At 39.6% G+C, this 20,302-nt stretch overlaps 2 protein-coding genes across 3 annotated transcripts in view; one reads left to right on the top strand and one right to left on the bottom strand.

Annotated features, from left to right (window-relative positions):
• The window catches only part of RBKS (ribokinase), a 71,926-nt gene extending 67,129 nt beyond the window's left edge, over positions 1–4,797 (bottom strand). The window contains exon 1 of the mRNA XM_005483100.4: positions 4,609–4,797. Coding sequence (XP_005483157.1) covers positions 4,609–4,658 — 50 coding nt within the window. The 5' untranslated portion in view covers positions 4,659–4,797. The remainder of the gene's footprint in view (positions 1–4,608) is intronic.
• Positions 4,798–4,932: 135 nt separating this feature from the next.
• Positions 4,933–20,302, top strand: part of BABAM2 (BRISC and BRCA1 A complex member 2) — a 164,395-nt gene continuing 149,025 nt past the window's right edge. The window contains exons 1-3 of one of the 2 annotated variants that reach the window (XM_074537216.1): positions 4,984–5,067; positions 5,614–5,798; positions 8,366–8,525. In XM_074537216.1, the coding sequence (XP_074393317.1) occupies positions 5,789–5,798; positions 8,366–8,525 (170 nt within the window). In that variant the 5' untranslated portion in view covers positions 4,984–5,067; positions 5,614–5,788. Of the gene's footprint in view, positions 5,068–5,613; positions 5,799–8,365; positions 8,526–20,302 lie in introns of both variants that reach the window. The other variant, XM_005483098.4, reaches the window with a different exon arrangement.

The raw sequence follows: 20,302 nt of genomic DNA, 5'->3' as shown, positions 1-20,302 counted from the left end.
ATGAAATGGATTTGAAGGATTCTAGAACACTTCACTGCCAGGAGAAACTGAAGAGCAAAAAAATATCAAAACAAGGCAAAACCATTAAAAGTTGGTGACACGGATGAGAAATGGTGGAAAGGAGAACATGTGTGAGATCTGAAAACAAAGCAAAGAAGAAAATGAAGTCATATGCGAGATTTCCTCTGATCACTCCTAAGAAACGTAAGAAAATTCCTTTTTCACATTCCCACCAAAAAAAAGTATGCAATTATTGTTCCAAATACTGCACTTCTGAAAAAGAAGGTACAGACATAGTTTTGGATCGTGGACATTTCCAATGTGCCAATGAGCCATTTACTTCAGCAGTTCAGCAGACAATAACCATCACTAGAGACTTAAAAGGAAGACACAGACTTTCACTAACGAGTTGGAGTTGCCTTTGCCATTCGGCCCAAGCAGAGGTTGTGCTCCGTTAGCAAAGAGGATTTGATGTGTTTGGAATGTTCATACCAATGAGCATTTGTCACCTCTGTCACTGTAGATCAGAACACACTACTCTGTATGGAGCTCAGCGCTTTCTCTGCCTTGCTGAATGCTTCAGTCAGTTTAGTACTTGCAGCGATTATTAACGGTGGTTGTTACAGCAGGGGCTGGAAGCATTACTTTTAGTTCTATTCCCTAAAGGGAGTGAAGAAACGTGGTGAGAGGAAAGAGGTCCACAGAAAACTGAAGACTTGAAATCCTGAAAATTCTAAAAAATGCAGCTTTCCACTATTTGGACTGTGGTGTCATTCTCTTGAGTTAAACTGAAAGACTGTTGTTGTTGTGACTATCCAAAGGCTGTTTTTCCATCTTACATTTTGTTCTATGCTTCTGCTGTTTTCAATTGCCATGCCAAAGTTTCCCCTGTTTATTCTAATTGTTTTAGTGCGTCTGACTCTCATTGGCTTATATGTTTAGTCTTGTCCTGATTTAATATGAGTTAAAATGCCAATGCCACGACCAGTCTGCAAATATGAGTCAGAAGAGAAACTATTTAAATAATACTGTGGATGGTACCCGTCTGGTTTGATATCTAGATCATACAGAATAATGCTGTTTTTGTTTTCTACTACTATTGCCTGCTATTGCCAATGCAGTGTTGATTGTGATTGTGACCACAAATATGTTTTGCTCCTGGTCCTATTAAGCCAAAAGAGTGTGGTTTACAGCATGTATGTACGTGAGGTTGTTTTGATCATATGAAGTTCACTTTGGAAAACCCGCATTCTGCCACTGCAGCGCTACAGGACAATGAGAAAAGAATTTCTAATGAGAACAGTGTTTTAAAAGCAAACCACTGGGGCCCTTCCTTCTAGAAGAATTTTAAGACACGCTACCCTTTCTTCTGAATTTGATTATTTCTCAGAATTACATCTGAGTATCTGTCTTCAACTAAAGGTCCCTGTCCTTTTCTGTCTTGGTCATTATGTAAGATTCAGCACATTTCAAACTGTACATTTCCATTTCACATAGAGGTTGCACTCCTTTAAATCATTAGTTTACTGTACTGAGTAAAACCATTATATGCTAATTCTTTTTTTTCATGGTGAATCTGGCTACCATATGTCCAGTGGTGGCTTCAAGCTTTTTGGTACCTTGCCTCTACAGACCTGGGAATGTTTAACATTTAAGTCTGCCATTTCACCATTTCAAGACCACCATTTCAAGTCTGACCCTCTCCAGTCACAGGGTCAAGGTTGTGTCCTGAAGGGCCAACAGGGTATTTCACCAGTTTGAGTTATAACACAGCATTGTGTAGCTCTGGCAGAGTCTCAATCAATGTTATTACCTTCTAAGAAAGACAGGCTTTAGCGTTGAGTGGTGAATATGCCCATTAAACACAACATATACAAAAATGTGTCCAGCTTCCTCTGTATAACTCTCACAAATTTATTAAGGCTCCTTCAAATGGGTGATAGGCATTTAACTTGATCACTCTTGTCCATTTCTTTTATAAACTGAAACATCAGCACAAATGACAAACTCACAAAACCCCAACACACTTTCATTCCAGCTGAAATGAACCCTAGCTTTATATCCAGAATATGCAGCCCCCTCTAAATCTCATATACAAAGACAGTCAAGAGTTATGCTCCTGGAATCTAATCCTAACCCTAATGTGACAATTTTTATATTTCACACAGCTTGTTTATAGTTTCCTGTTCCACCTAGGCACAATCAAGCCTACTGCTTAGTACTTTCCGGGAATTTTACCCAGATTTTCCTAACCCAGGATGCCTTTAAACAATGTCTAAAGGTGCCACATGGAAATTTTGGTCAGATTAAACTCTTGCCAGCTAAATTTAAACACACTGTTCTTATTTTATGAAGTCCCTGAAGTTCTGTGCTAGCAACAGAAAGAATGAAGCCGTCCCTTCTTTTTCAACTGAAGCTGATTAGCTTATCACTTATAAAAAGCCCTTTCAATGCTACTTAAAGCAGAGGCTAATAATGGTGTCAGATATGTACTTGTGATCACATTTGTACACTTCAAGAAACCCTCTCAGCCGACTGAAAAGTGAAATGGCTTTTCTTCAGCCACTTAATCTCAGCGTAACAGCATCTGTCACTCCAGCCCATGGTGTAATTTCTGGTTACAGTATGGCCAGTTAATATGCCTTCAAACAAATGACTGCATTTCCATCATATCAAACATGCAGCCAAAAAAAAAAAAAAAAAAGGAAAAAAAAAAAAACGTGTAAGAAGTAAGAAGTTTTTTTGTTTGTTTGTTAAAGTGTCAAGAAAATCCCAAAGCTGCAGTTGTCAGCAGTGCTAAAACTGGCAATTTTATTACTACTTTTCCCTCCACATTTTAGACAGACAGGAAAAGGAATGTCTTGAGGTTAGAGCACCAAGTTTTGCATTTCAGTGCGACGTCATAAGCATCTGAGAGCTCATTCACACATAACATCAAGATCAGTTTCACAGTTCTTACTCTGACTTACTAGACAACTATTCTACTTGGAAAGCTGCCAGTATGTTCTGCAAATTACACAGAGCATTAAATCTTTCTGACACAGGTTCTATGATTATTTAAGGGGCTCCATCATTTCTGCAACACAAGTCTATGCCTAAGCAGTACTCACTCCTCAGTTCCTCTAATTACACGTTCTGCACTTTCTTGACCCACAGGCTTTGGTATAATTGCCTGTCGATAAAGGACTTTTTTTAATTGCAGAATTCCAAGCAGGACAAGCTGATGCTGTCCAGATACATACACTTTAAATCCTATTGTAACCAAGTCTGCATGTAGAGTAAGGAGATGTGTTTAAAATAGTACAAATCAAAGACTGATTTCCAACTTTACTGGGACTGACAAGGCCAGCCAGTTCAGGTTAGAATTTGCATTGCCAATTCTTGCAATTTTGCTTGAATTCTCCTGTTATTTAGTACTGACTACAAGGCCAGGGCTACTGGAACCAAGAGCTTTCATGAACTTCTGTACTTCCAATTTTCAAAGAAGTTCCCAAACCTTACCTATGTACAAAAAAGAAAAAGGAGAAAAAAAAGACAATGAGACCCAAGTATTTAATTTGAAAAACAAAATGCTCAGAAAACAAATAAAGATTTATTTTTCATTAAGATATTAATTTTAAAACTTTAAAAATAATTAAAAATAGCTTTGGGGTTCAGAGCTGCTAAACCTTTTTGAGAGCTTCCTATATGCACTTCTTGGACGTAAATATCTTGGGAGGGTCTCCCTTTTTTCCTCAATCTCATTTGAAAGTGTCACACAAAATGCTGTATGCAAGTAATCAACTTACAACCTAGTGATTCATGGAGCTAACTCTGTTTTCTTTGCAATATTAACCTTACTTTCTCACTTTTCCAGTGGACACAAGTGTGCTTTGAACTGACAACGTGTTAGGGTTGACCAGCTTGATTTACTTTCATAAAATCCTTTCAGACTCCCGTGCTGATACCGAGTGTCGGAGCTCCAGGTTTCCCGTGCGGGTGCCTACGGAACGCTGCTTCCCCGGCCAAGGCCAACACCGACCCGCCCGGTGAAAACACAGCTGAAAACACAAACCCGAGTCTCTCCTCTCTCCCGAGCCACAGACAGCTGATCAAAGCTCCGGCACGCAACGCGTTCAAACCTCTCCCCGTTCCCACACTCTTGTTTCAAAGCACTGTTTGCAGCTGACATCACCCGGGCGAGCCGCCCCCCCAGCCCTCCGCAGAGTCCCACAATCCCGGAATGGATAAGGCTGGAAGCGACCACAGCGGGTCACCTGGTCCGGCCCCACTGCTCGAGCAGGGTCATCCCAGGGCACAGGAGCGCGTCCAGACCGTTCCTGACCGTCTCCAGCGATGGAGACTGCACAGCTCCTCTGAGCCATCCGTGCCTGTGCTCAGTCCTTTCCTCTGCCGGGGCCGAGCGCTCCGCCCGCCGCGTCTGCCGCCGACCGCGCTCCTGCCCTGCCGGCCTGGGGAGCGACGTGACACCCGCCTGCTCCGGCCCGGCCTAGCCCGGGGAGGCCCGGCGTGCAGGCGCTGCTCCCCGGGCACCGTGACGCCCGGCGCTCCCATGACCTCAGGGTCGCTCCGCCCAGTGCGGGCAGAAAACCCGCACCCGGTACTAACCTGACCAGGTCGGTCATACAGGATCCCACCACCACCACCTCCGCGGCCATGGCGCCGGGGCGGTCCTTGGACCCTGACCCTGACCCGCCCCGGACCCCGCCGCGGCTTCCCGGGTTGCCATGGGCGACGGGCTGCCCGCGGGGACCTTCGCCCGGCAGGGCTGTCCCTGCCGAACGCCTGCTGCCACGGCCGCCCCCTCTCCCTTCCCCTCTGTCCCGCGCCGCTCGGGCCGCGGCCCAACCGCCGCCGCACGGCCTGCGCGGCGGCGCGGCCCGCACAGGCACTTGCGGCGGACGCCAATATCGGGCCGGTGAAGACCCCTCCGGCCCGGGTGGGAGCGGCGGCGGCGGCGGCGCGGGGGGAGCGGAGGCGCGCACGGTGCGCGGCGGGGCGGGGGCGCGCACGGCCGGCGCGGGGGCGCGCACGCCGTTGCCAAGCGGCGAGTTCCGGCCGCCGTAGGTAATGGCGGGGCCGGGACGGGCGGGATGGGGCGAAGGAGCCGCGCAGGGAGAGCGGGAGGGAGCGAGCAACGCCACAGCCCTTCCCGGGCCAGCGGCGGGCGGAAGGGGACCCGGCGCCGGGAGGCTCTGGCCCGGAGCCGGAGGAGGCCGGCGTTAGCACCGCCGCTGGGGCGGGGCGGGGCGGGCGCAGCGCCGCGGGTGGCGGCACCAGCTGGGGAGGGAGCGGGGCTTGGCCAGGGTCAGCCCGGAACGGGAGTGGATGGACGGAAAGTTCCCCCTGAGTGTAGGGAGAGCTTCTCTCCTCTGTGGGTGAGCGCTGGAGCAGATTGTCCAGAGAGGTTGCGGAGTCTCCATCACTGGAGAGACTCAAGAGCTGACTGAACACAATTCTGTGCCTTGTGCTTCAGAATGACACTGCCTGAGCAGGGAGGTGGGTCCAGGTGACCCGCTGTGGTCCTTTCCGGCCTTACCCATTATTCTGGGATTCTGAACCTTCTTCCGTGCCAGGGCTTTGGTAACTTGGTTGTTTACCGGGGCTCCGCAGGTGCACATTGCTGATCGCATTCCATGGATGTGTTCGGGCACGGCTGCAGGAGGCGGCGGTCGTGCGTCCCCTCCTTTGCCCGCTCCCAGCCAGACACAAACTCCTGCCATCCGCCCCCAAAGTGAACACCACGCAACCAGCCACGCCGAGAGGGTTAGACAGGAGAGCTCCTGTCATGCCTCCAGGTTTCCATCACAATATTCGCCTTTTCCTTTTCAAATCTTCCCGTAATCCCCGTTATGGTATGGCCATGGTGGAAGGACAGAGGGTCTTGCATCCCCAAGCAGAGCCTGGGACTTCATGGTTACTGTGCAGCCTGTGTAACATTAGCCCGAAGTCACAATGATAGCCAGCTGAATCTGGGAGGATTCAGCTCTTAGTTTGTTTGCATCTTTCAAAGGTTTTGTTTTGGGAGGGAAACAGTCCAGTGAATTTTGTTTTTCTTTATTCCCCTGAGTTTGTTTGTGTTCAGTTTCCAGTACTGTGGGAAACTTAGGCTGAAGAAAAACAATGTATATGACAACAGAAACTTAGGAAACTGGTACAAATTGTGTTCTAGTTTGTAAAGCCCTTTGTTTACAAAATAAATCAATGAGTTTACCTGATAGCAACCCTTTAAGTATTGTGTATCTGACTTGGTAAATGGAAGGTACTGTGATTTTAAGAAATGATGCAATAAAATACAGAAAAATGATTAACAGTCATTTAAATCTTGTTTTGACAATATCTGCAAATTTTATTAATAGATAAGGAATCTCATTTCAAAGTTCATTTTGGAAGGTGCTTCTGGTCAGCTGTGATCACCAGGTGTATCACGTCTCTCAATTTCACCCTCATAACACAGTCCCCTTAAAACACGTCATTATCAGAACCAATTCTCTGATCTTCATATATAACTTCAGCATTGCTAGGATAGCATATTTTTCAGCATGTTCTGATGGTTTAAGAAGTTCTCACCTTCATCAGTCCAGCTGCTCCCTGCTTAAAATTACTCTTCCCTATGGCAGGGCTGGCAGACTGAAGTATGTGCCCTCTTGGTGCACAGTATTTTAGCTTAGACTAATTTTTATGAGGAGTTCAATCTAAGCCATTGGACTTAGCATTGAAATATGTCAAGAATGGACTTGTGTTTTCTCAGTCCCTCTGGGGAAGAATAAACGTGAGTAGGCAGAAATTTTCAGTAGAAAAGTAGCAAACCAGAGGTAGTATCTTAAATTGCTGTAGGTGTTTGCTAAACAAACTTAAGTTGTTCCATTGTCAATTAAACAAATCATATATGAGAATCCATTATGTGTCAGGGCATGGATACATAGTCTTCAGCTTCTTCACTGCCATAAAATGTTGGAGCCAGTGTATTAAAGATAATTACTGTTTTTAGGAAGTCTTGCTTTATTAGTCTTTCAGTTTGCCTTTAAGTGCCTGGCCTTTGCTTTATTAAGATACTTTCTGAATGTCTAGGACAAACACTCTTGAGCGTTGCTTCCTGCTACTCCAGTGTGAATGGCTTTCATGAGAACAGAATGTGAAATTTAATGTTGCTCCCAGTTCCAGAGATTTAGTAGATTCTGCAGAATATCCATTAGTTACTAATTAATACTTGTAAACCGAGTGTGAGAAACAACAGAAAATTGCAATTATTGCCATGAGTTGTTCACACTCTTGTTATAGAACACTTACTAATACAGTAGTCCATATGCAGTTTTAAGAAAGTGAATGCAATGTGTATTAGTGTTTTTCAATTAAATGCTATTTAAAAAAAAAAAATCTTAATGCTGAGGGTTTCTGTATGAGCTTTTCTGTTCCACTTGTCAGTGGCAAGTTCATGTTACCTACAGTCATTTACTGCCTTGTTTTCCAAAACTGCCAAGTTCAGTTAATTTTCATGTGAAGCTCTGTGCCTTAGAATGTGATCAAATACATCAATATTTTAATAGGTTGGTTATCCTTCTTTTCTCCCACTTCTCCTACCAGTGTGTTGTTGTCCATTTCGTGCTGCAATGACTTAAAATGCGTGTATGCTCAGTTTCTACTTTTCACCTAGAAAGCAGCAGGTTCCTAAAGTGTGCTAAATTAATGGCCTAATTGATTTAGCATAAGGTCGTGCAATTGTAAGCACTTCTGAACAAGCCGTGCTTAAAATGTGTTTACATCAGCTTCCTGATCTGTTACATGAAGGAAGATTAAGATGCCGTTCAAAGAGTGCAGTGATGCCACTGAAAGAGAAGCAGTGTTAGCTTTTAAAAGGCATCATGAAGTCCTGTAAATTGCCACCTAATGAAGTGATATAAAAGTAATACTGATTATTAGTGAGGACACTAGTGTTCTTGGAAATTACAGGTGAGAATACTGAGAGGTATCAAACCCCTGGGCCCATTGCAGTTAATGTAAGTTCCACTGATTTCAGGGGACATGGAACAAGTGTGACTTGTCAATTACAGACTGGGAAGTGTCAGAGTGGCCCCCAATTTTATTTCTCATTCTCAGAGGGATAGGGCCTTAATTAAAGGTGCCTAGGACATAATTCTGGCTTTATGTTGATACTGAATAAACAGGCTTCATTGAATGATGCAGAGATGGGAGGAAAAAAACCACTTGTGTTTATTTTTTCTCTATAAACCTGTGCACAGTTCTGTTACTCTACACTCCTGATTTTTTGCATGCTTAGCTTTTTTTCTATTGATGTTTGCAAAGTACATGTGAATCTACATCAAATAAGTAGGTAATTTTTAAATTTTATTTTCTCCCTTTGCAGCTCAAGAGAAGAGGAAGGAGGAACATAATAAAATGTCACCTGAAGTGGCCTTGAACAGAATTTCTCCAGCACTTTCGCCCTTCATTTCCAGTGTGGTCAGGAATGGAAAAGTAGGACTAGATGCTACGAATTGTTTACGGATTACAGACTTGAAGTCTGGGTGAGTTCATAATCCAAAAAGAACACCCAGCCCCTCACAGCTGTCTTTTCAGAGCTGAGTTTTATTAGGTGCATGTGTTTAAGCATTTTGAACACAGCTGGAGTTGACATACTAGCTGACATACTAGCTATATTATTTCTTGTCTTAGTACCATTCTGTAGTTTGGGAGACTAAATTTGTCATATTTTTGGCAATAATAATCTTGTTAAGACACGCACATCGCTGCCACTTGATAGTGCCGATTTTCAGCAGTGAGATAGCTACAAGCACTTTTTTCTGTTGTTTATTGCTTGCTTATTCAATCTTCTCTGTATACCAAAAATTGAAAGACAAATTTGTGTGACCTTACCTTAGTCATGAATATGCCAAACCAGAAGAAAAAGTAACTTGTGCTTTATCTGGCCTCCCTCAAGATCAGTACATCAAGTGGCTATAGGGCCACTTGAAGTGTTTGAAATAAGCTAAGCTGCTCCTTTTATTTTTAATTCTGGAAGCATTCAGATTTGCTTTCAGGTAGTAATAGAATTTTGGGATTTGCATATACAAACAGACTTTGGTGTATAACCTCTGTGAATAATACATGAGAAGAGTGAAATGTTTAGATGACACATGTCAGAAATTGCTTTATTCTTATAGAGTTGAGCATCTAACAGATCTTTTTGATTCAGGTGTTTGCTTTTTTTTTTTGCTACAGGAGCTCAGAGACTGAAATTACTTTTGGTTTAGATATACAAATCATCTTGTTTGTACAAACTACTGCTTTGTATATAGTTTTGAACGATAGCATAATAAAAATAACAAAAGGTGTTCAGAACCACCACAAATCACTGTTGTTTAAAATTCAGTTCGGGTGAAGACTTTGTTTAATGTGTTTCTGAAGGCTGTTTTATTATGGGTTCATGAAAAGCTTCGGAGGTGCTTTTCTGCTTGTAACAATGCCTTTTCAGGAAGGAGGTTTGCATTCTGGGGTTAGTTTGAAAGGAACCATTCCCTCCCTGTGAGGTGCTGGGACAGAGTACAGATTTACATGGAGGTCTAAGAAGCCATGACTTTGTTATTAGTGTTGACTGGCTTGACATTTAGGCTTGCAAATTACATAAGACAGGCTGAGCAGTTCTGCATCTGCTGCTGTCATTTCATGCTAGATCTTGCTTTCCCTTGAACTAGTCTTCTAGGAAAGCTGTGATGGGAGCTCTTACATTTTTCCAGTTGAAGTCTAAGAGAAAGGAATACAAAGAAAAGTAGAGCGAAAACACAACTGTTTGTTGGGAGGTAGCTAAGGGGTTTGCTCTCTACCCACTGAATGCTTATGCTGCCTGTCTTTAAAGTAAGTGATTAAAATAATAAGAAGTGATATTTTCTAGCTGACTCTTTTCACAGGTATTTTCAATAGGTGTTTAAAGTTTTTGGCCACTGATCTTGCCAAGAAGATCTTGTATTTGCTTTGTTAAAACCTGAATGTTTTCCAGGGGTTTATTCTTTAAAAAACTAAAAGCTGCCAGCAGCTGCGCCTGTCACTCAAGCCCAGTGATTTAAAATGTGTTGTAACTCTGTTAACGTGGAGTTTACACACAAGTACACCACCTGACAGAGGCTGTTTCATAGCTTGTTTAAAGATACTGGCCCACCTAAATGCACGTGTTAGAAATAATTTTTTCCTTGTTCTGGAACATAAACCTCATTCTTTATTTTGAGTCTTTGTTTTAGCTTGAGGTTGTTCGGAGATGGAGTCAGGATAATCAAGATTCTTCATTTATTTCAGAATTATTTTGAAGGCTTTCTTTCTTTGATACAACTAGTTTCTTAAAACCATTGCTGTAAACAGAATTAATTAACAATTGCTGGAAATTTCTTTGAAATGTAAATTTCATGCATGTGCTTTTAGGAAATATTTTTGTTTGTTACAAATAAATTGTTAGTTATTTATAACAGAAAATTCTGAATTCATGTGTCAATATGGAAATACAAAATTCTCATGATGTAGTGCTTTATGTTGTTGCTGAACTGGTGAACAGTGCAGAATTACTTACCATACTATGGATGAATCACAGTTTTACAGAGATGTCCCTTCCATAACTCAGGATCTAGGTCAGTGGTCTTTAACTTTGATACAGGAGTTCTTTGACACTCCACTGACTTTCTCAGAGTCTCATGTCAGCTGATAAATAGCAAAATCCCTAACCCACAGCCTTATTAGTAGGTCTAAATTTATTGCTTCATACTGAGTGTAGAGGAAAACTTTGTAGGGCATTGAGAGTTCAAAAATGAATTGAAGGCCATTGGCCCACTCTCCTCCCCTGACCTCACATTATGAGATGATGCAAATGCCTGTGTACTTTCACTTTCATTACACTTTTTAAGAGGAAACAAAATAATGCAGCTAAAATAATCAGAACAGGCAAATGTAGGTGGCATCAAGATGAAGAAAGAGAACTGTGAGGCCATTGAAGTTGGACATAAATGGTAAAACATGAGAACTATTTTTAGAGAAATGGGGATGAAGTTCAGGATATCAATTGCAAAACTCCCTTCCATTTCAATGGGTTGAAATCAGGCTTTAAACTTAGAAAGTAGAACCAGGCAGGTTTAGATGAAATGTGCTAGATTAAATGTTTGAAGTTAGATAAAGAGCAGTTCTTGTTCACAAGTGAGTATGACCACTTGGGAGTACTATCAGTTCAGAAACTTTGCCTTTGAATAGTGATTGTACATTTATTCACACGTGACAGGGGTTGTACACACGCTAGTCTAGGCTGTTAAAACCCTAGCCTAGCTTAAGTTTATTACAGAACATGCAAATATTTTCTGCTTTACCTGGTGTGTTATGTGATTTATAATATTTTAAATAATAAATAAATACAATTTTACTGTAACCTTTAAAATCTTATGATATTTAAGGTAATCACCTCAACAGCTATTAATTTTGACAACAGAAGCCTCTCTAAGCTTCTGGGGAGGAGCTATATGGTTGCTCCACTGTCATATACCTTACTGTTACTCTCAGAGAAAGTTAGGAGTTAGTGTTGTTACTCCCCTTCCCTAATGAACCAGTGCTTTACAAGGGGTAACAAAATAAAATGTTCAAACTGAAGATCCATCCATTCTCATTTCTTAGGTTTTAGAAATAGAAGCTGTGCTTAACAAGGAATGATGGTAACATACTGAATAAAATGGTACTTCTAAGGCCTTGCCCACTCAGAGCCTTGGTTTTGACATTCTCAGAAGTGGAAAGTATCTCCTTTCTGTTTCACCAGTAGAAGATCAAGTACCAGATTTTAGCCTGTCACATCAGTTGATTTTGATTTGTAAATGGCAAGCATATTAAGCCTTTAATTATTTGAAAAGTCAATCCATATGTCAGATAGTTTTAGTAAGGAACTTGTTTTGCACTTTTTCTGACTTATGGCTGAGATTGACAACTTTTGTTGTGTTTTATAAACTGTATTAAAGAGCTGATGTTAGATGTATGAAGTATGATGATATGTTAATTTGCTTTGCTTTCAAGTGTGGGAGGGAAATATGTCATAGTAAGGAAATCCTATTGTTTTGCAGTCTTTGAGTATGTAAATGTTTTATAATAATATGTTACAGTTTCATAGTGTCTATGTGTTTTACAAACTTATTAGACAGTACTAGTCTCATAAGACACATATATTTACATCTATGATTAGGATATTCAGAACCAAGTACTATTTATAGACTTTCTTTGGCCCCTGCTGATGCAGACCCCTGAATGGAGCTCAGTGATGGGGCGCAACAGAAAAGAAAGAGGCTCTGCAACGGAAATACTAATCAAAGGTTAGGTGGCCAAGTTTTCTTGTAAATAGGGCCCCACAGTGAACAAAAGTAGAACTGGGGTGTAAGGTCATGTCTGAAATATAGCACCTTAAGCAGCATTGATTCTGGTGATAAGAAAACCCTGGCAGGCGTCTGTGTTGCATTTATAAAAGACATTCTTCAAGATGACAGAGTGCATGAAAGCATATTTAACTCTTGCATAGGATATTACTTTGTTCTAGACCCAAGGAAAATACTGCTGCCACTTGAGTCAATGCCATTTATTGTATCATTCAGTTAATCTCTACTAGTGTCTCTTTGAAATACTGACCCATCTTAATTAGATATTAAAATCTACTCATAACCAACTGAATTGTGGCTGCGGCATTTTTCTTAGCATTTACACATATAATCATGGGAAAGATGTTGAATAGGGAAAAGTGATTATTATGTAGATTCAGAAATAGAGGATATTTTCCTATGTGAAGGGTGCTTAATTGTTGTATAATGTAGAATCCAGTTATTTAAGAGACTGCTGCTTTTCCTATGGTGCGTTACAAGAGTGAAAGACATAGTTGTGGTGGTCATTGCCTTTGAGAACTCTTTTTTTCCCCTACAGCTGTTCATCAGGGCCCATGCTTGAGCTTCAAATTATACTGCAAGCCTATTCTTCTTACTCAACAAACTTGATTTTGTTTTTTTAAATTACTTTGATGTGTTCCACCAGGCAAAATTTCAAAATGAATACAGTGATTTAAAGCTGCATATATTAAGATTCTATTTTTTTAGATATCCACTCATAACAAAATTTTAAATTTCATACTTTCATGGTTATATTTATTCCATATTTATGAGAGGATTAACTGTGGAATTTTTTATGTAAGTGGTTTGTAATAAACCATGTTAGTATTTTGTTCTTTTCACTTGTCTTATTCACTATTGATTTTTGCCTCTCTGTTTGATATAGAGCTATGTGTGCAAGTTGATATGTTCCTGAAAGAAACCTATATGAAGAGTGGTCAAAGGAATATAATTTTTTCTGGAGTAAATTTCAACATAAAAAAATTATTATCAAGCTGTAATAAGATATTTATTTGCAACTTTATTGCCCTGCTTCCTAAGAAGCAGCGATGATTTACTTTTTTTCTGTTATCAAGTAGACTGCAATATGCTTTGGTATTTCCCTTTCTTTTGGGCATTTCCCCTTTTAAAGTAAATATGCATTTTTATGTGCATATTTTGTGAAATAATGTTGATTTTAGCTGTGAAATACTATTATAGTACTGAAGCAGTTATTTAAAGCTTTGCCTTGGTCTTTTGCATTTGATTATTTTAAAATGAAAGATTCTACTTTAGTTACTTGAGGAAGGTTCATATCCATCATTCACATTGATGTCTGTAGGTAATTTTTTTAACATGTTTATGTATGAAGTTTAATGAATCTGACTCTTCTGAACACAAGTACTATGAAAACCTGTTTTAAAAAATAGCTGTGTTTTGTGTAAAATGTGTACTAGAGAGGATGTGGCAGTTTCTAGGAGGTGTGGTCTTATGAGTCCCTTGCTGCTGTATACAAGGTTGTTTCATTCCAGTTTCTGATGACAAATATAGTTCTTCACTGCAAAGAATCTTACTACTAGAAGTTCATCTCTCAAGTAAAATGTAAAAGGCTGAAGCTCTGATGGGACAGTTTGATAGAATTTGTGCTGTGGAGCAACACTTGGAAGAGCAGTTTTTCTGTGCTGGTAAAAAAAGACTTGACTGTCTCCAAGGTTGCATTCTCCTGCATTTGTTTCTAAATGATGAAAAAACAAAGGCAAAACGTCTTTCTTAGAAGAGCATACATTTGGCAATGATTTTGTAAATAATCTCCGCAATGTTTGGTATTCTTTTTACACCAGTTTTAAACAAGGTGCTTGAAATTGTTCAGACTAAAAAAGTTTGTGTTTGTGAATTTCAAGAGCTATGAGGAAAGAAAGGATTTTAAAAAGTAAAGATAGCACTAGATAATTGCAGTAACTTGGGCTCTCTTTTAAAAGACTACATGCATTTTCCTGAGATTTTTTCAGTTTAAATACTGTACAATATGTCTTTGCTGGTACTTTTAGATGGGGGCAGTGAGTAGCTTCCTCTTGTTTGGCCTTGAAGAAGGTAAATGCAGTGTTTATCACTATTTCCATTTAATAAAAATGAGAACAAACTGTTTGATACAACTGTTTCTTTTCTGTGTAAAGAGAGCATCACATGCAGTAGTGCCAATAGTGTGCCAAGTGCTGTTGGAAAGGTGTACCTTAACAAGGTGTTTAAATTGTGCTTTTGCTGTCCGTATGCTGGGAATTCATTCAATGTTTCTTGAAAATGGGGCTTGTGTAAGTGTAGGTCCATGCCCAGGTCTTTCTGTTTTAACCTTTGCATTGTGCATCACTACAGGAGAAAAAATTCTTAAGACTTTATTTTTTGTTATAAAGACAGCTAAAATGTAATAACTGTTATCCAGTCCAATTTCTTCACTTCCAAGTCCTTGCATTTGTTTTATGTGAACTGAACAGATCTCTAGCATGCCATGTGTCTTGGATGCATATTGCATTTCACCAGAAGCTGAGAACAGCTCACTTTTTTTTTCCTCTTCTCATTAGTAGAGAAGAGTACTTTCCTGGATAGGTGGTCAGTACATTCCTGCAGTCTTACATGTACAGTTATTTCTTGTATGCCTGATTGTCTCATATGCATGCATGTATACATGGCATAGCATTAAAAAGCTAATGTACACTTGGGATGAATATGAAGCACAATATTACAAATTTTTGTTTTAGCCTTTTTGTTGCAGACATTGTCTGACGAGATTAGGGGCTCTAAAAGCATAGGAGATGATCAGAGGCTTTATCCTGACAGACGAGTATGCAACAGTGTTGAAGATCAATCTCTAGCAGTATGCAAAATAAAAATGAATCATGAAATGTAATAATTAATTATTTTTAATCTGTTTCTTGATATAGGATCTTAGGTATTTACCTGGCCTTGCACTGCCCAGTGTAGACATTCTTTGAAGCAGCTATTCTCTAACTGAAAATGAGCATTTCAAAAGAATACTTAGAGCCGTGTGTGTAAACTAACAGAGTCCAGTTTGCTCAGTTTGATGTCTTTATTGAAGATGCTCAGTTCAGTCCGTGAGGTATGCCTCCTAACTAATCCATAAAAAAATAAAAGTCAATAAAAGGGAACATGCTTATTTTGTCTTTTCTGAGAGAAGGGAATTTGTGTCTGAGGCAAACCACTCCACAGTGCAGGCCACAGGTTCTTTTCTCTGTAATCTGTGGTACATGACTGAAAGAATAAAATTAGACCACTAGGACTGAATATTTTTCATTATTGTACAGTAAAAGAATTGCAATGATAAAACTGAGTTAATTAGGCCAAATTGCAAAATTTCATTATGGGAAAGAGACCAAAAAAAAGCCCTCTAAACTTACATTGCCTAAAAATCCCAGTCTCAGATTCCTGTGCATCACTGTATGCATCACTGAAATAATAGCTTTAGACCAAATATATGACATAGTAATGGCTGTTATGTTTTGGATGGTCAGTTCTTTTTTCACTAGAAAAACCTGATTATATTGGTCTTGTTTATAGTTAGGGCTACCAGTAAACTTTCAAAATGTCTCCCAGTTTAATTATTTCTTTCTCTGTCTTCTACTCCTTCCTCCAGAATGTTGGCTTCAGTCTCTTCAGTAAAAGTTGGTAGGTTTTTCATGCATCTCAGCCGTTGATTTTTTTTTTTTTGGTTGGCGGTCGTGAGTAATACATTGTTTCATGTTCTTTGTTAAGAATTCTTCTATACTGAGAATTTTTTTTAAATTAATAGATGGTGATTATCTGTCCTGTTTTCCAGGCTGCCTTAAGTGTTAGTCATAAGCCTTGACTTAAACCCTATGAGAGTGACATGGTTTCAGGCCAACTGCAAACAGGCAATGAAGACACTTAGAAGGAGTAATTTCCTCAGAGATTTCTAATGGTGTAGTGTCTTCTGTGTACATGACTTCCATTGTTTTAGTTTTAACCTGTTGTGCATAGGCAAAATTCAGTTTTATTAGATAGATGCAGGAAGGGGGAGAACTTGGGAATGTAGGAGAGGTGCTAGAAGTGGCATAAAGACTGATCAAGGTATCTGTGGTGGGCTGGGGACTCTGACTTACAAGAAGTTAGGGTAGATTGGACCCTCTTTTCACTGGGATCTAAAGGTGACTGTGCTTATAAACAGTCTTGTCATTGGTGGAGGTGCTACATGGTTTTCTGTGCCTGTGAGGCTGATAAGAGATGAGCCAAGCCTGGCTTCTGCTGTGGTGGTGGAAGAAAACAGGAGCTGGGCAGTGAGGGCAAGGACAAGCGATTGCAGGGAAGAAGAGGATTTTTTTGGCTGTCATCAAGAGAAATGTACATGGAACTCCTTTCTTTAGGGATAGTTAGATGGGACCGTGGGGAGAGTGATGCTTAATCTTTTGCTTTATGGTGTCATCTCAAAAATAGTATTAGCATGGCTGAGGTGGCGTTGAACTGTGAGAATTAATGTGAGAATGAGAAGTTAGAGAAAGAAAAGGTGAGCTGAGGGGTTCTAGGTGAGACTTCTAGAGAAAATGTAACATGCAGTGATGAGGGCCTTGCTTTCTGCAGGTGCAGTTACACGGGGTGGTCTGTTGTAATTTTATCCTTTGCCTTTTGATCTTTTTAGTCTACTATATATCTTTATTGTTGTAATTGATCAAAAATAATGCTAGAAATAGGAGAACTACTGGTATTTTTATTCAGGTGTTATCTTTTCATAGGCTTTGTGCTGTGTCTCCAGTCTTGTAATATTTTATATAAATATACTTAATCTGAAGTTGCCCTTTTGAATATGTGTGCGACTGCAAACTATGGATTTATGTTCTAAATGTGGTGATCCTTGCTTGACCTAACTGTCATAGTCAAAGAACTGAATTTATTGTTGTATTAACATAAATTTCTCCTGAGAGGCTATAAATTAGGAAATCAATTAATATAGGCATCTGTGACCAAAAAGTTCTAAAACTCTGCAATTAGAAGAAAACTTTGAAAGGGAAATGGGGAAGACATAGGATCACTGGATCCCACCTAATACCCATAAATCATTGAACAGTTTGGGTTGGAAGGGACCTTGAAGATCCCTGCCCATCCTGGGCAGTGATGTGACCCATTTATTGTTTATTTAGTTTTTTAAAGGGGGAAAATAAATAAACATGGGCTATGATTTTGGTTCTTGAGGTTTTTCCCTGATACCAGTTCACTGCGTTTTTCAATAAAATGAAATAAATTACTTAGAAAATGGATAGGGAGTCTTTATGGCAACTACAGCCAATATTGAGAGGAATGCTATGTGGCTTATTAAAGCTGATGTTTATAATAGCTCGGCTTTTGTGATGTGCTGTATGAGTATGCTTTTTCTGTGAACACTGAAAGGATATGAAACTCCAGGTGGTTGACTGTAATTTCATACTTGGTGAAGAATGGTTCTCTTTTAGAGTAAGCTAAAAGTAAAATTGGTCACTCTCTGATTTTATTTTTCTTTCTCCAGAAATGGAGTTCACTTTAGTGAACAGTAGAAATAAAATATGTGACACGTTTTATTAGGTTGTAGCTCATTGCAAAATAATAGATAATTGAATGGCAGCTGTGAAAATCTGAAACATGATTTGAATCTGTCAGGAGGGGAGGGAGATGAAGTAAATCCAAAGGATGCATCTGCCACTCCCTCATACTCTTCACTAAAATTTTGCTTATGAGTTCCAAGAATTTGGGGTACAGCTGGTCTTCCAGTATAATGAGAGTGCCTTTTCCTTGTGTGAACATGTGACAGTTTATGATACTGGAAATTCACTAGTTTATTTACCTAAACATACTATACTAGATATGTGTATGTTATTAGTGTTGTTCCATCGCAATTGTCTTTATTTCTGTTCAATTTTTGATCATTTCCTCATTAAAATTTCCATTTTCTGTTTCTGTTTCATTCTTTTGAGGCATGTGTGTGCCATGTGTAGTCTTTAAAAAGAATTACATGCAATTACCAGAGTATAAAAGATCTTGCTTACAAAGGAAATCAGTTTGATTATCAACATTTCTAAAGCATGTTTATAAAATATGTTTTGTTGAAAACTTTGTCCATGCCTAATTATATTTCTTAATTAGTATCATCATTAGCTCCCTGAGACCCAGTAATAATGATCTCCCACCCTAAACTACAGAGATTTTATGAATGGAAAGTTCTGAGATAGTTTCAGAGTTTTTCTTTCAAGTCCTCTTTCAAGTACAGTAGATGTGGTACTTCACATTTCTTTTTTTTGTGATAGCACCTTCCAGCCTGTCCTGCTATGGTGGCTGGAAAAGAGCTGTTCTAAACCCAACTTTACTAGGCTAAATAAACAGGGAGTTTGGTACTAAAACCATCCCAGAATCATGAGAAGTTTGTGTGTGTTTTAATTTAATATAGAAGTTTTCTGAGAGGATTTCAGAATGTATATATATATAGGTGTGTTTCCTCTGTTTCCCTCAGAGAGACTGGGCTGGACATCTCCCTCCAGCAGAGGCAGCCGTGTTTTGGTGACTGCAGAACTGCTGCCACAAGGCTCAGGCAGCTCTGAAGGAGATTTGTAGTTCTACAAGTCCCAGAGCTCTCCCCACTGCAACATCTGCTTTGGCAAACTCTCACTCATATTAAGAAAATCTATGTTTTCTGTTAATATACAAGTGCTGTATTTATTTTACTAAGATAGGCATAAGAACCTTTTATATAATGTTTCTAGTGAAAGCTGGCAGCTGAATTGATTTTAAATAGTTATTTGAACTTACCTTTTAAAAATACAAATCTTCCTATAAGTGCAGAAGGGAAATGAGGGGTTGTTTTTCTGGTATATATGTTCTGCCTCACATTCCACTGCTCTCTAAAAGTTCCAGTTAGTGCAATAAACTTCTTACAAGAAAATGTAAATGTATGTAAAGGAAAATCAGCCTTTACAGTAGATGAAGGTTTTATTGAAGATATCGTTGACATATCTGGAGACACTTTGGAATTTCCCAGATAATAACTGTGGCTTGAAATGTTGTTGCAATTACAGACTATCACCTATGCTATCAGTATTCAAAAACAGCATCATAATTGTTTTTGCAATGCCAGAAGTAGTCCTTGTCTATAGTTTAATTTTTGTACTAAGTTTGAAGAAACTGGATAGGGTACAAATGAATTTTCTGAAAACAGTGGGTTTATCTACTTGGTTTTTTTTTTTTAATAATTAACAGTTGACTTTTGCTTTTTAATATTTTAATTAAGAGATGCATTTAAGTAGTGATTTAATGTAACTGTGTTTTAATTTCCCAAAAGTAATGCTGTGAGTCTTTTAAGAGCAAGTCCCTCTTTCTCTAGTATGCGTAATATACATGTCTATATATGAAGGGAAACTGAAGGTGTAAGTTGGTTGACTTCCCCATCTCTCCCATTTCAAATTTTGCCGGGTTGACATAATTTTAGTCAGATCTGTTTGTTTTCAGGAGCAGCTGATTAATACTCTAAATACTGTGTAGGAGCCTGTAAAGCCTTGTGCAGTGCTGCAGGGAGCTACCACCTGATAAACGGTTTGGGCATCAGTGTCAATGCTCTAAAAAGTGATTTTCACCATTTTTCTGTTTCCTGATCTTGCAGAAAACCTGTCACCTGCTGGCCTTCCTTTTATTCACCTCCATCCTCCACACACTTTAATTATTCTTAATGCCTCTGTACATGGCATACCCATCTGTTGTGAGTTCTGCAATTAAGTCTTAATTAAATGGGATTAAATACTGTGTCTTCAAGGAACATTGGAGCAGATTTCCATCTACAAAAATTGGAGGAAATAAAAGTCTGAAGGCATCGACAAAGACTGTTCTACTAGATTTGAATATTGAGGTGCTTTTCTTAAAAAATGCCATGAAAGAGTTTTGGATGGAATTTTGTG

Source organism: Zonotrichia albicollis, chromosome 3 (assembly GCF_047830755.1).
Source record: "Zonotrichia albicollis isolate bZonAlb1 chromosome 3, bZonAlb1.hap1, whole genome shotgun sequence".
NCBI lineage: Eukaryota > Metazoa > Chordata > Aves > Passeriformes > Passerellidae > Zonotrichia > Zonotrichia albicollis.
The sequence above is the reverse complement of the archived record's forward strand: the minus strand, read 5'-3'. Positions and strand labels throughout refer to the sequence as shown.